The following is a 14,992-nucleotide window of genomic DNA, read 5'->3' as shown; positions in this document are numbered from 1 at the left end:
CATGTAGCGATAGGTATCATTATGCAATCCTGTGTAATGATAGAGGTCATGTTGTGCAGTCCCATGTAACGATAGGTAACATTATGCAATCCTGTGTAATGAAAGAGGTCATGCTGTCCAGTCCCATGTAACGATAGGTAACATTATGCAATCCTATGTAATGAAAGAGGTCATGCTGTGCAGTCCCATGTAGCGATAGGTATCATTATACAATCCTGTGTAATGAAAGAGGTCATGCTGTGCAGTCCCATGTAACGATAGGTAATATTATGCAATCCTGTGTAATGAAAGAGGTCATGCTGTGCAGTCCCATGTAACGATAGGTATCATTATGCAATCCTGTGTAATGATAGAGGTCATGCTGTGCAGTCCCATGTAATGATAGGTAACATTATGCAATCCTGTGTAATGAAAGAAGTCATGCTGTGCAGTCCCATGACCCCCTGACGAAGGCACGCCGAAACGCGCGTTGGGGTAGCGCCACCCTGGGTCTCGCTGCACACGGTCTTTCCAGGTAAGCTTTGGTCCTCTATTGCCCCCCGCTGGCTGTGTGGTCATTTTTTGTCCACTTGCACTTTGCTTTCTATGCAACATACTTTCACCTTTATGCGTTTGCATCTGTTGCCAGTGGGGGTGCATGAGTTGACCTTGCTTTACCTGATGTCATATGGTTTTATCATCTATTTACCCATTTCATGGGTTGGGCACTGTACCCAATATTCTCCATTCCCATGTTATATATCACTATATACTACATTTTTCCATCTCTATATCCGTGTGTTTTTCTTCCCAGGGTGGCGCTCTTTCTGTTCTCCGCTCTCATCACCTTGCCTCACGGCATCTTATGTACCTACCTTACTTCTTTTTTTGGTATTTTTAACATGCTTTAATAAAATTTATATACTTTTGGTATTATGAGCTCCCTCTTCATCTGTTTCCCATGTAGCGATAGGTATCATTATGCAATCCTGTGTAATGATAGAGGTCATGTTGTGCAGTCCCATGTAACGATAGGTAACATTATGCAATCCTGTGTAATGAAAGAGGTCATGCTGTGCAGTCCCATGTAACGATAGGTAACATTATGCAATCCTATGTAATGAAAGAGGTCATGCTGTGCAGTCCCATGTAATGATAAGTCACATTGTGCGATCCTGTGTACTGATGCAGATCACGCTGTGCAGTCCTGTGTGAAGAGACAGAAGTTACATAACACAGTCCTGTGTAATGACAGTGGTCGCAATATGCAGTCCTATGTAACCATACCAGTCTCTTACTGGTATATACTGGATATTATGGAGACTTGTATGTTTTGGAGCTATAACACAGCCATGACTGTTTTGGCGGCTCGGATGCGGACCTATTCACTTCAATGGGGCCGCAAAAGATGCGCACAGCACTCCGTGGGCTGTCTGCATCAGTTGCTCCGTTCCGTGGTCCGCAAAAAAAAAAATAACCTGTCCTATTCTTGTCTGCGCTTTGCGGACAAGAATAGGCAGTTTTATTAAACGCTGTCCGTGCCGTTCAGAAAAATCCGTGTTTTGCGGACCGATCGTGTGCATGAGGCCTTATTCTCAGTACTCCTAATGCAACGTCTACAGGAGCTGCAGCACCACCTAGTGTCCAATCCTTCTTATTGCAGTTTGGATTTATTGAATTTAGGGGTAGCCGTAGCAGGTGCTGTTGAAACCTCTCTAAACTTGAATCTCTTGGGCTTTGATGCGAAATCTGTAAGAGCCCCCCTCCCAACTGCCACCCCCATTTATAATACTGCTGTACATCTTTGTACCCCCCAAGTTCCATGTCTTGCTCCAACATTTGCACCCTTTACAGCCCTGTATCTTTTTATCCGTATGCACCACATGATGGGGGCATTTTAACCAAGGCCTTATGGCCCCCAAAATTTTCCCATTTTAATGCAGATTTTTTTTTGTTGAAAAAATTTCTATATATTTGACAGATTTCTCTTTTCCTCTCCCTTGGCAGATGATATTTCAGCAGGACAATCCTGGTGTCTCCTTCCAGTATTTCATCTCCTCACCACCCGGCTCTGATAACCCCAGTCACATCTCCCACGTCCCGCAGCAGGAAAACGGTAAGTGCCCCTTTAGCAGTAAGTGTCTGACATGTTGAGTTGGCTTGGCCTGAAGATAGCTGTAGATGATGTAGAAGTGACTTTATAGGGGGACCTACTCTTCAGGAAGCTGAGGACAATCAAAAACACAGTGAGGAACGACCATTGTTTCTCATCCTTGTCATTGGAGGACACAGACTTGACCGTGGGTATAGCTGTTTGCCACTAGGAGGCGGACACTGAGCACAAAGGTGTGAGCTTCTCCTTTCAGCTATACCCTTCCTACAGGGAAATCAGTTTTAGCTTAGTGTCTGTAGGAGGCGCCGCCAGGGCCGCTGCTAATTGAGGCCCTGGCTTCTCTGTGGCCTACTCCCTCCCGCCGGTGTCTCTGTTTGGCCAGGTCTTTAGCGCTACCTCGTTTTACTGCAAGCGTTGGGCGGTGGCGGAGGCCAGCAGCAGAGTCGGGCCTGTCCCCAGGATGAGTTCTCCCCGCTCCCACTCCTTCAGCTGGGGAGTAGAGTTTTGCAGATGGCGGTTCTCTAATTGGCCGGGGAGAGGTTTGTTTAGGCCCACCCTTGGGGCTGTTCTGCAACGTCCCATGGTCAAGCCTGTGTCCCCCAATGACACGGATGAGAAAACTAGATTTTTGTACTCACCGTAAAATCTGTTTCTCTTCCGTTCATTGGGGGACACAGCTCCGACCCGTTCTCAATTTTTTTTTTTCTGGGTACGTAGTTTGGTTTCCTGTTTTTGTCTGGCTTCTCCTTCTGCTCTTGCACTAAATGATGTAGCTTAGTCCCTGTAGGAAGGGTATAGCTGGAGGGAGAAGCTCACACCTTTGCGCTTAGTGTCCACCTCCTAATGGCAGCAGCTATACCCATGGTCAAGCCCCAATGAACGGAAGAAAAACTGATTTTACGGTAAGTACAAAAATCTCGTTTTTTTGTTACTTGATTGATTCACATGTCCTTTACTCTCTTTATAGGACCTCTGAGATCAATGCCATCCAGTTCTTCCCTCCCACAGACTAACTTACGAAATAACCCTGTGGAGGAACGCATCCGGGTCCCACCACCTCAGGCAAGGCCACCGCGGCCGGCTGGCACTTTGCAGCGCAACGTACGAATCCCTCCTCTCGCGGCTCCTCCTGTTCCCTATTGGCCAGAGCAACCTCAGTTTTTCTGGAGACGTGTTGGAAACACGCCATGTTCTGTTACCTGCGGGAAAGGTGAGTGGTACTTACCTCAGACAGCATTTGAGTCATCGGTATTTAAAAAATGGCTCAAAATAAATAAAAAATCAGTGGGGGCTAGCTAGTTGTCCTGCAAAATGGCCGTTGGCGGATGGGCATGTGACATGTTGGCATCTGTCAGTGTCTCCTATTGTAATGCACTGTGCCTGCACTATTTTCCAGATTCCTGGAAAGTTTTTCAGGAAGAGATCAGCATGGCTTCAGGACTCTTGAAAAGTACAAAGAATTGGGAAGGGTTTAGCAGGAGAAGACATGACCATCAGTGGTCTGGAAGCCGGCAAATGGCACAAAGCACTGAGCAAATTTACAGCTGCTCATAGGAGACATAAATTTCATTTTCTGGCTTTAACACAGTCCAGGAGGCAATCGATTTATTAAAAGTTGGGCCTCTCTTAATAAATTTGGTGTTTTTCCGTTTTCATTGGTCTTACTAAATCTGCCTCTCCACACCTAGCACCACTACTTGCGAGCAGAGATGAGCGAACTTCTGTTTTAAGTTCGGCGTCTAAAGTTCAGCTTCCGGTTAGCGGAGGATCCCGATATGGATTCCGAATTCCGTTGTGGTCCGTGGTAGCGGAATCAATAATGGTCATTATTGATTCCGCTACCACGGACCACAACGGAATTCGGAATCCATATCGGGATCCTCCGCTAACCGGAAGCCGAACTTTAGACGCCGAACTTAAAACAGAAGTTCGCTCATCTCTACTTGCGAGTCTATCTATCAGTCACCGTGTGGGTCTACCACAAACACAGTTTTCGTTTTTGACAATCTTTCTTTTTTGTATTTTGGGTTTTCCCGTGGCACTACTGTAACACTCTTCTTTTTTTCTCAGGGTTCTGGTACCCCATATACCAGTGTGCTTCCAGAAGCTCCTTGGATGAGGTTAATGAGGAGGAATGTGACTCGTCGACAAAGCCATTCCCTCAAGAGGAGGCCTGTAACACCCAGCCCTGCCCCGCATTGTAAGCCCATCATCATGATCAGTAATATCCATCATCTCATGGACATTTTATAGTCATTATGAGGTTATTCCCATCACAGAAACTGATGGCACTTGGAATATGCCACCACTTTCTGATCAGTGAGGATCTTTCTGTTGGGGTCTCCACGGTTTAGGGCTGTGTCCATTTCTAGGTTTTTCCTTTTACAATTGCACTCCCGACTATTGGCAGTGTAGGGATCTAAACCTTTGCCTTTTTTACTTTAATGGAGCTTTTGGATCCCACTGATCAGAAACTGGTGGCATATCCTAATGATAACTCATCACTTTATATGATGGGAATAGCCCTTTATTGCTCCAGAGCTGTATCCTTTAAAATACACCACTTCATTGATGTTCGGGGGGTTTGGAATACAGCCATAACACTGATGCTCTTTTCAAAAAGGGTCAGACAGACTCTGTTAAGGAGACTGAGGTCCTTTGGAGTGCAGGGGACGCTCCTAAAGACCTTCTTTGACTCAGTGGTGGCATCAGCCATATTCTATGGTGTGGTTTGTTGGGGGGGCATCTTATCTGAGGCTGAGAGACAGAGAGCTCATTAAGAAGGCCAGCTCTGTCCTAGGTTGTCTCCTTGATCCAGTGCAGGAGGTGGGTGACAGAAGAACTCTAGCAAAATTAACATCACTGTTAGACAATGTCTCCCACCCCATGCATGAAGCTGTTGTGGAGCTGGAGAGCTCCTTCAGTGACAGACTGCTGCATCCTAGGTGCACCAAGGAACGTTATCGGAGGTCCTTCCTCCCAGCAGCGGTTAGGATTTATAACCACCACTGTTCCCAGAAACCCAGTAGTGAATTTTTTAAGTTAATTCTGTGTTATGTTTTTCTTGTATTTTACGCTTTAATCTCTAATTACTCTTATTTTGCTCCTGTTGTGAATGTGATTGCTGCTGTTATGCCAAAATTTCCCCACTGAGGGACAATAAAGGGATTTTCTTCCTCTTCTTCTTCTTAAATACCCACCCCACTCCCAACTCAATTACGAGCAATACATCCTATAAAGACTACATAAAACATTTTCATTTAGGGTCATCTGAAGTTCTAGGAATGTATAAATTAAGATCTCTAAATTGTATAGAAACCAGACACCAAACGCAGGAAGAACCCACCATTCTGTTTTGACCTCTCACCATAGTGAAAACAGTTGTCCCACTGGGTAGAATACCTAATGTAATTTCTTCCATCTAAGACTATAACATAGTTCATATCAAAGATCTTTTTGTTGGTTGAGTGTTGGACTTATTGTTTGTTAACTTAAAGGGGTTGCCTTTCTAGTACAATATTAGAGCATTCTAGGTGAATAGACGAGGATCCTCAATCCAGGACCCTCATCTAGTAGGTAGGGAGAAAGAGCAAAGAGCATCCATTTTGTGGAGGACCCAGCTTTCATGGAGGCCCACTGATTTCAAAGAACAGCATGTAATACCTCATTTTCCCTGTGGTGGCTCTGCAGGGGAATTAAAGGAAGGCTGTCAGCCCTTTTGACCAGGCTGTTGACAGCACCAAGTAGGATCTAGGGACAGCAGGGCAAACATACCTTTTTATGGTGTTTTTATCATCAGGAGTAGTGAGAATTAGAAGTTTTATTCTGCCAGAGTCTGCAAGTGACCAGGGTGGAGCTTCACTGTGCTGTCCACTTTGAGCTACCTCACAGCCCCTCCCCATGGCAGCTGTAGCATTCAGATGGGAGTGGTTGTTAAGCAGCTTAATGCAGAAAGCGCTTCATGGTGAAGCTCCTCCTCCTGGACTCTTGCAGATGCAGAATCTAGCAGAATGAAACTTCATATTTTCAATACTCCATGATGAGCATAGCATTTCAAAAGGTATACTTGTACTGCTCTTCCCAGCCCCTACCTTCACATTTGTGTCATTGTTTCCGTTTATGTTGGAAACCATGAAGCAGTGCCAAATCTGTCACCCAGCAGACCCCAGGGTTCCTCTGAAGTGTCCATCGTTTTTTTCCACCAGATTTGACAGAATCTGCAACTTCTTAACAGAGGTGATACCGAACCTTACTTCCTTCACTTAGTTTTGTCCTCCTTCTATGTAGGTCATGCTAAACAGAGTTAAGATTAAATTGAGTTAAATAGATTCCTTGATTGTTGACATACATAATACATGAATTTGATATCGGGTATCAGGTTTTGCAGGCATAGGCCCAAAGGGACATGGAAAGGGTCTATTCGAAATAGCTATGGCTTGGTGGATCAGGAATGGTTTGAGGCTTGGTCTGATCTCAATTTTCCAACCATTAAAACCGAGATAATATAGATCGGTTTCTTAAGAAACATTTTACAGCCATTTTCGTTCAACTTTAATAATCATAAATCTCATCAAAGTTTTTCTTCCACGGTTCTCCTGCCAAACTGCTTTGGTCGAAGCACCGATTTGGCCCAATTGAACTAGGAAGCCGCTGGACTGTCTGAGTCACGATGAAAAATGCATTGTACGCCGGTAGCCAGCAGAGTTCTACAAACAGAACTTTATTCTAATTTGGCTGTTTCATTCCATAGTGTTTATTTAGGAACAGAATGTCGAGGGCTTTGTAGAATCCAGAGAACGATGAGAATCCCAGTCCTATAGACAAAAAAATTCAAGAACTTTGTTATAAAGATCTTTCCCTTGATTTCTTACAACCCCGATAGATGTAATGAGTCTTTTTAACTGCCTCTATTAATGCAACTTCATGTTCTTCACTTCTCCTTAGCTGGGACGCTGGTAACTGGTCAGTCTGCAGCAGGACTTGTGGCAGTGGAATACAGCATCGGCAAGTCCTGTGTCGGCAGATGTATGCCAATCGGACCACTATGGTCCATCCACAGAGGTGCAGCCACTTGGTGAAACCGAATGTTACTCAGACGTGTCAACTCCGTATCTGTAGCCAGTGGGAGATCCAAAGCAACTGGAGCTCGGTAAAGAACGCCTGAAGAACACTCCTATAGATTGTAGAATGACTGCCATGATCTATAATGGATAATAAGATTTAGAGATGACGCGAAACAAAAATATGAATGACCGTAGTTTGTATATTATGTATGGTCTTCATATTTCTTAGAATGAACCAGAGCTTAAGGACTGCTGTTGTTTTATATCTACAGTGTTCAGTCATGTGTGGTCTTGGCCAAAGGACTCGTCATGTCAGATGTGTCAGTAACCAAGGGGATGTTATTGGTGAGGGAGAATGCAGCAACCGACTCCGTCCTAGGACCAATGAGGTCTGCGATATGGGACCTTGCGTTCGAAGCTGGTTCCACAATCACTGGGGCTCCTCAGTAAGTCTCTGAACACATCTAAAAGCAATATACCTCCGTATGACCCATACATGATGATAATACATATTCCTTTGGTTCCCACCTACTGCGGTTTATTGCTTGTGAAGATACAGTAGATATAACCTTTATGACCCTAAACAAGAATATATGACTTTCTTAGGAATAACTAGGAATGTGGAGGTTGCTGTTGGTGGTCCCAAATTCTCTTCTGCCATGCAAGTGAGCACCAGCTCTATAAACGGCACATAGTTGGTGGGGGATTTTGCAAAAGAACAACCTAAAATGATTCCTCCTGGATGAGGCTGTCTCCATAGTGGAACATAGTGGAATTCATGATGGCTGGACCAATCGTACCTTACAGGAGTTGTCATAGAAAAACATGGCAGTTTTTTTTCTAAAACAGCACCATACCTGTCCATGGGTCTCCTCTGCTCAGTGTTATTGAGGTAATTAGGGATGAGTGCAATGCCACCCACAACCTGAGGACTGGTGTAGTGCTGTTTGAGGAAGAAAGCAGCCATGTTTTTGTAATCCCATACAACACCTTCAAGGCTGGATGACCTTACATGTCAACTCAAGTGGAATTGCTTGGTCTATATAAGCTTGATAGAGATAATGTATGTATTGGTACATTGGGCATGTGCCAGTGTTCTCAAAGGAGTTATACAGTATTAGAAAAAAAGGATCTGCCTCCTTCCCCCACATAAATAGAACCACTTTTCCATGGACAGATGTCGCTATTGAAGCATTTACTTGAATGAGGTTGATCTTCTCCTTTACAGTGTTCTTCAGAATGTGGACCTGGGATTCAGCGCCGTTCAGTCTTCTGTCTCTCTAGTTCTTCTACGGATGAGTCCCAAGATGGCTGCCCAGGGAATAAACCTTCTGACATGAGAGTATGCAATAGTGGGCCATGTGAGCGGACAGTCAAGTGGTACACTGGACCGTGGTCTCAGGTATGTAGGCCAACTTCAGTTGGACATAGTCCATGTTTCTCTAGGTAATTTGGACCAATGGAGTCTCTTTCTCCTCTTCTATAGTGTTCCACAGATTGTGATGAAGGTTCGCAGAGACGTGATGTGATCTGCATTAGCAAAATGGGCTCAGACTTTAACGTGACCGACCCATCTGAGTGTGCTCATCTTGAGAAGCCACCAAGCCTACAGTCCTGTAATGCCGGACCCTGTGGGTCACGCTGGTTCACAACCCCCTGGAGCACAGTGAGTGGCGTGAACCAACACCTTCATAATCTAGAATCTATTTCTGAAAGTCGACCTCATTCTTGGTTTTCTCCATCCTCTTAGTGTTCACAGTCTTGCGAAGGAGGCGTGCAGGTAAGAGAGGTGCGGTGCCTGGCAGCCGACAAGACTTACAGTCAACAGTGTGACCTGGATTCCAAGCCTGATGAGAAGCGCGCGTGTAATCCTCAGCCCTGTTCCTCTGTAGTAGGTGAGGAGAGAGAGGAAACCATCCAGCCTTGACCTGACATGATATTGCAGACCTCTCCAGCAGCTCAGAGGTTAATAAACCACAGTAAATGCTTTGCAGTGCAAGTCAATGGTAGTGGAGTGATTCTTATAGCTGCTCGAATTAATCCTAATTACTGTAGGCCTTAGCTGTAGTTGCAGAGCTAAGTGGCACGTGTGTCCAGGTTTTATTTGATGTGTTGCATGGACTAAACTATGTGCTACTGATCTTCCATACCATCTACCCCTACATTATACACACGTATTGGGTGGGCCTCGAAAAAGATTAGCAAACTCTCATTTCAAGTTCAAAAAGTTTCCAATACATTTAGCTCAACACAGTGTTGGACTGGGGTGCCTAGGGCCCACCAGTAAAATTTATTTCGGGGGGCCCACCGTATGGATACATTCAAATATTACCTGCTCACACAGCAGCCAGATGATTGACTATGGGGGTCCTTGCAACAACTTTCAGAAGGTAGGTCCTGGGGAAAGGAGGACACTGGCAGCTTTCCTCTATACCTAGAAGTCATCTCAGCTCTGATTGTGTCTATAATAATAAACCAGGGAGTTTCTTTAATAATCTATCAAGTTTTTTTATATGAGCATAGGCTGGTTGAGGTGCTGGACATTGATTATATATGTATGTAGTGCAGTAAGTCTACTGTGTAATGTGACTAGGGCCCCACCTTGCTCAGGGGCCCACCGGGGGATTCACCTGTACCCCAGTCTTATATTAATGACATATCCTGATGAGAAACTGGAGAACCCCTTTATAAGTGTAGTAAGTAACAAGTACCAATGTATTCCACATCATTTTAAAAGACAGCAACCTAGCACAAGTGTCTGTAATTTACCCTTTTCCAATTGATATCGCCCTTCTGGCTTTAAAGACTCCAGTATTTTACATAGCATGTGGTAAGTGCGGGGTCGGTTACCGATTGTCCATTGGTGCTCAGGAATCACTGTGTACATACATTACATTACTTATCCTGTACTGATCCTGAGTTACATCCTGTATTATACTCCAGAGCTGCACTCAGTATTCTGCTGGTGCAGTCACTGTGTACATACATTACTTATCCTGTACTGATCCTGAGTTACATCCTGTATTGTACTCCAGAGCTGCACTCACTATTCTGCTGGTGGAGTCACTGTGTACATACATTACTTATCCTGTACTGATCCTGAGTTACATCCTGTATTATACTCCAGAGCTGCACTCACTATTCTGCTGGTGGAGTCACTGTGTACATACATTACTTATCCTGTACTGATCCTGAGTTACATCCTGTATTATACTCCAGAGCTGCACTCACTATTCTGCTGGTGGAGTCACTGTGTACATACATTAATTATCCTGTACTGCTCCTGAGTTACATCCTGTATTATACTCCAGAGCTGCACTCACTATTCTGCTGGTGCAGTCACTGTGTACACACATTACTTATCCTGTACTGATCCTGAGTTACATCCTGTATTGTACTCCAGAGCTGCACTCACTATTCTGCTGGTGGAGTCACTGTGTACATACATTACTTATCCTGTACTGATCCTGAGTTACATCCTGTATTATACTCCAGAGCTGCACTCACTATTCTGCTGGTGGAGTCACTGTGTACATACATTACATTACTTATCCTGTACTGATCTTGAGTTACATCCTGTATTATACTCCAGAGCTGCACTCACTATTCTGCTGGTGGAGTCACTGTGTACATACATTAATTATCCTGTACTGCTCCTGAGTTACATCCTGTATTATACTCCAGAGCTGCACTCACTATTCTGCTGGTGCAGTCACTGTTTAGATACATTACTTATCCTGTACTGATCCTGAGTTACATCCTTTATTATACTCCAGAGCAGCGCTCACTGTTTTGCAAACTTTAGAATTGAGATTTTTCTACATGCCTCACTCGTTCAAAAGTGTTATTTCATAGTAATACCACTGGGGGGTCCCCCACTTTGGATACTCACCACCAGAACAAAGAGTTACTACCCTTTCTGTGCCTTTGGGAAGTGACAAAGACATTGGATGTCTCCATTGGAACGATCCATTAAGACAAAAATTTCTAAACAGCTCATAAAATACAGGATGAAAAAGACTTTTTATCCTATATACCAAAACCTAAGATAACCCCACTGACCAAAAACACACATAAATTGCATGTACATGTAGCATGTTATAGTCCATGTAACTTTTTGCATCTTCTCAATTACAGCATATCATTTTTCTTTCCGATCCAGATAACAACTGCCGCGATTTGTATCACAACTGTGCCGTGGTGGTGCAAGCACGACTCTGTGTCTACGCCTATTACAAACAAGCTTGCTGTTCCTCTTGTGCCCACTCCCTGCAACGAAGGACGTCAGAGAGCCGATAGCGGGCAGGTCGCCATCCCCCACCTCACCAGATTTTATATTTTATATATGCAGAAGAGACAGTATTTATTTACCTCTTTAGCGCTATGTCGGGTGGAAGCTTTTTCCAGGCCAAACGTCCCAACGGAGAAATGCTAAAGACAGAATTGTATATTTTTGCTTTTAATGTTCTCCTCTTGCTCACATGGGTAGGGGCGGAGGATTTTGCTTTCCCAATTCTTTTACGGTGCTAGATTGCCGGTATATCGCCATCCTCATACATTGCAACTGTGACTTTTGGGAAACACATTATGCCATATAATATTGGCGCCATATAGGAATCAATCAACAGTAGGGGAAGGTCATGTAAAGACCAGTGGACACCTAGTCGGTGGCTGTAGTCAACTCTTGGCATCTTTCCCTCACTCTAGTTTTTACAATCCCTCTTATTGGATCATGCTTGCAAAGTAATCAAAATTCTCAAAAGACAAAGACAGAGGACAAAAAGAGGGTTGTCCTCTGCTGTCTTCCAAAAACAGTGTTACGCCTGCCCATTAGTTGTACCTGGTATTGCTGGTCAGCCCCATTGAAGTAAATAAGCTGCAATACCAGACCCAACCTGTGGACAGGTGTGGCACTATTTTTGAAAGAAGGCAGCCATGTTTTTCTATCCAGGTCAACCCACAAATTTTTTTCCTGTGTATGGTGACAATCTTTGTTACCCAAGACCACGTTATTTGTGGAAAGAGACCTTTAGGAGTGGGATTACATACAGATTTTTCTCTCAAGACTGGAGCAGAATGTAAGTAGATGCCATGTAATTAAAGGAGTTCTCCAGTTTCATAATGATATTTTTTATCGGCCCAAACACTGCATATTTTTGTCCCATATAGCTCTTTTTCATGTCAGCACTTTCCTTCCCCTATTATCGGCATCACTGCATCCTGGCAGGATGTTTACATGCAGAACTTCCTGTTTTCCTGTTGCTTTGCGCTAATGTTTCTTGGGGATTTGCTCCCCTTGCCACCCTGTTCTCTCTGCGGTAGTCACATCTTCTACACCTGTTTGCTAGGCAGAGCAAACCCTGAGAAACATTAGAGCAAGGCATGCTGGGTTTGTTTAGAAAACAGGAAGTTCTGCATGTAAACATCCTGCCAGGATGAACTGATGATGAGAACAGGGGAAGGAAGGAAAGTGCTGACATGAAAAACCTGTATAAAAGGTAAATATATGCAGTGTTCGGGTTACTCTGGCAAATACAATTTCATCATAAAAGTGGAGAATGCCTTAAAGATCATGAGACTTTCGCTTGGTTTTATCACATGACTCATTAGGGCCATGTTCTTGGGGTTTACAGGATTAGAAAAACATGTCTTCTTTCTTTCATAAACCGCACCTCCACCTGTCCATAGGTTGTGATTGGTATTGCAGTTTAGTTCTATTCACTCTAATGATGCCGACCTGCAATACCAGGCACAGCTAGTGGACAGCTGTGGTACTGTTTATAGAAAAAAACAGCCATGGTTTTCTAATCCTGGGCCCTTTAAGGGAAGATTTTGGTGACTGGCCACCACAGTTTTGTGTAACTGTTAGTTTCTGGTAATTGTATGATGCCTGTGTTGGCAAAGTTGGAGAAAATATTGAGACAGATGCCAAACAAGGCAGGTTGTTAAATCAAAGGGCTAAACCTATAGCAGTCTGACAGTTGACCTTGTTGTCTAAGGAGCTTCAACCCAACTGTTGGCAAAATGTCTTGTTTCCAGTTCAACTTCCATTGTCCTGGTTACTGAGTATACATTGCTAAGTCCAGTGATTCATATTACTCAAAAAGATGAGACTGACCTCCATTTCGGAGTGCACCTCTCTTCTCTGCACAGCAGAGGCAGCCATTTTGTGTTGTATTCACAGAAGAGGCAGCCATTTTGTGTTGTATTCACAGAAGAGGCAGCCATTTTGTGTTGTATTCACAGAAGAGGCAGCCATTTTGTGTTGTATTCACAGAAGAGGCAGCCATTTTGTGTTCACAGAAGAGGCAGCCATTTTGTGTTGTATTCACAGAAGAGGCAGCCATTTTGTGTTGTATTCACAGAAGAGGCAGCCATTTTGTGTTGTATTCACAGAAGAGGCAGCCATTTTGTGTTATCTACATCCCACACTATGAGTCCTGAATGAAGTTTATGGATCGAAGACCTTTGTTCAGGCGCCTGATAACTTGTTGTGCTGGGTTTAATTGAGAGGCGTATCATGCAACAAGATGGATGCCTCCACCATGTGTATGCAAGAGGTGCACATTATATGATCAGGGAGTTTTTGATGGTGCTTTTAACCCTCTTCCTCTCCAAATTACTGTAAAATCCCAGATCATTACTGTGAATGTTAAGACAATCACTTGTCAGTTATACAGAATGGCGGCTTTCATTTTATAGATTTGTTGGAAGGTAAGAATGGCCATGGACAACCCCTTTAATTTTTTTTTTACATAGAAATGCATTAGATCTGCACATAATGGAGCAGTTTATGAAACTGTTACCCATAGAAACCAATTACAGTGCAGCTTTATTTTCTCTTGGTGCTCTTGAAAATTCAATCATAACCTCACAAATATTCCTTGATCTTTCAGTTTGGGAGTTGATGTTCTTGATTGGCAGGAACCCACTCAGCTACAAATTAGTCCCACCAACAAAATGGCCGCTTCCCTGATGTGCATCTGACAAGTCTGATTTTCAATAAGCTGTCTCAGGACCTACATATATATATGTCCAGAGTATTATGTAACCTCTGGTGACCCATGGCTTATCCTACTCCTTCAAGACAGGCGATAATATAGGATAGTTAACCCCTCTACTTCCACAGCAGAGTTTTCGTGGCAAGTGGTGGTTCACATGGGGAGGTCTTGGATAAAGTATAGTAAAAAGGGTAGTAAAATCCAAAAAGTCAGCATTTGTTTTAGGCATTGAATACAATAGGAAACACTGGTTGCATTCGTTTATTGGGTACATCTTGAGTGTGTGGGGGGGGGGGGGGGGGGGGGGGAATTGTGTCACAAGTTGTCGCCAAACTGTGACTTTGTCCTTTCCAACCAATCGTATATGTGCCTTAACTACTTTCCAGCCATTATTTTGAATCTGATTGGTTACTGAGGTGGACACCAACATCCTATGTGCACTAGTTTTTCTGATTTCTTTAGGATCTGTTCACATGTGTAGGCCGTGCCGCACCAGGATCATACCTGAAAAAATGCTACAACTCTTCTTAAAGGGGCATCTTTAGGTTATAAAAGTAGTTATGCTTTTTTTTTTTCCCCCAGTAGCGTCTCCCTTAGTCATGGGCTATGCCTGGAATTGCAGCTAAGCTTTATTCACTTGAATACCAGGCACTGTCCAGCTTTATAATTTTATTTTATTTTTTTAGACCGGTGATCGGCGACTGGTGGCTAAACTACTACTCCCAAATTGTAGTTTTGCAACAGTGGTTGAAAACCACTGCCTTAGAGGGGCATATTAATAGGAGATGCCATTATGGTTCCACCTCTGGGACCTGCTCCTGTCTCAAGAACAGGGG

The 14,992-nt window shown here is 43.8% G+C and overlaps 1 protein-coding gene across 4 annotated transcripts in view; it reads left to right on the top strand.

Annotated features, from left to right (window-relative positions):
• Positions 1-14,724, top strand: part of ADAMTSL4 (ADAMTS like 4) — a 113,543-nt gene extending 98,819 nt beyond the window's left edge. Inside the window, exons 9-18 of one of the 4 annotated variants that reach the window (XR_005774884.1) lie at positions 1,987-2,095; positions 3,060-3,302; positions 4,163-4,292; positions 7,037-7,241; positions 7,428-7,601; positions 8,384-8,557; positions 8,642-8,821; positions 8,906-9,050; positions 11,318-13,170; positions 13,557-14,724. Coding sequence is in view for 2 of the 4 variants with exons in the window: in XM_040412458.1 (XP_040268392.1) it covers positions 1,987-2,095; positions 3,060-3,302; positions 4,163-4,292; positions 7,037-7,241; positions 7,428-7,601; positions 8,384-8,557; positions 8,642-8,821; positions 8,906-9,050; positions 11,318-11,454 (1,497 nt within the window). In the remaining 2 variants the exon portion in view is untranslated. Of the gene's footprint in view, positions 1-1,986; positions 2,096-3,059; positions 3,303-4,162; positions 4,293-7,036; positions 7,242-7,427; positions 7,602-8,383; positions 8,558-8,641; positions 8,822-8,905; positions 9,121-11,317; positions 13,419-13,556 lie in introns of those variants that run through there. The other 3 variants (XR_005774883.1, XM_040412458.1, XM_040412459.1) reach the window with 3 other exon arrangements.
• The last annotated feature ends 268 nt before the right edge of the window (positions 14,725-14,992 follow it).

This window comes from Bufo bufo, chromosome 11 (assembly GCF_905171765.1).
Source record: "Bufo bufo chromosome 11, aBufBuf1.1, whole genome shotgun sequence".
NCBI lineage: Eukaryota > Metazoa > Chordata > Amphibia > Anura > Bufonidae > Bufo > Bufo bufo.
This window is presented reverse-complemented; position numbering and strand designations above follow the sequence as displayed.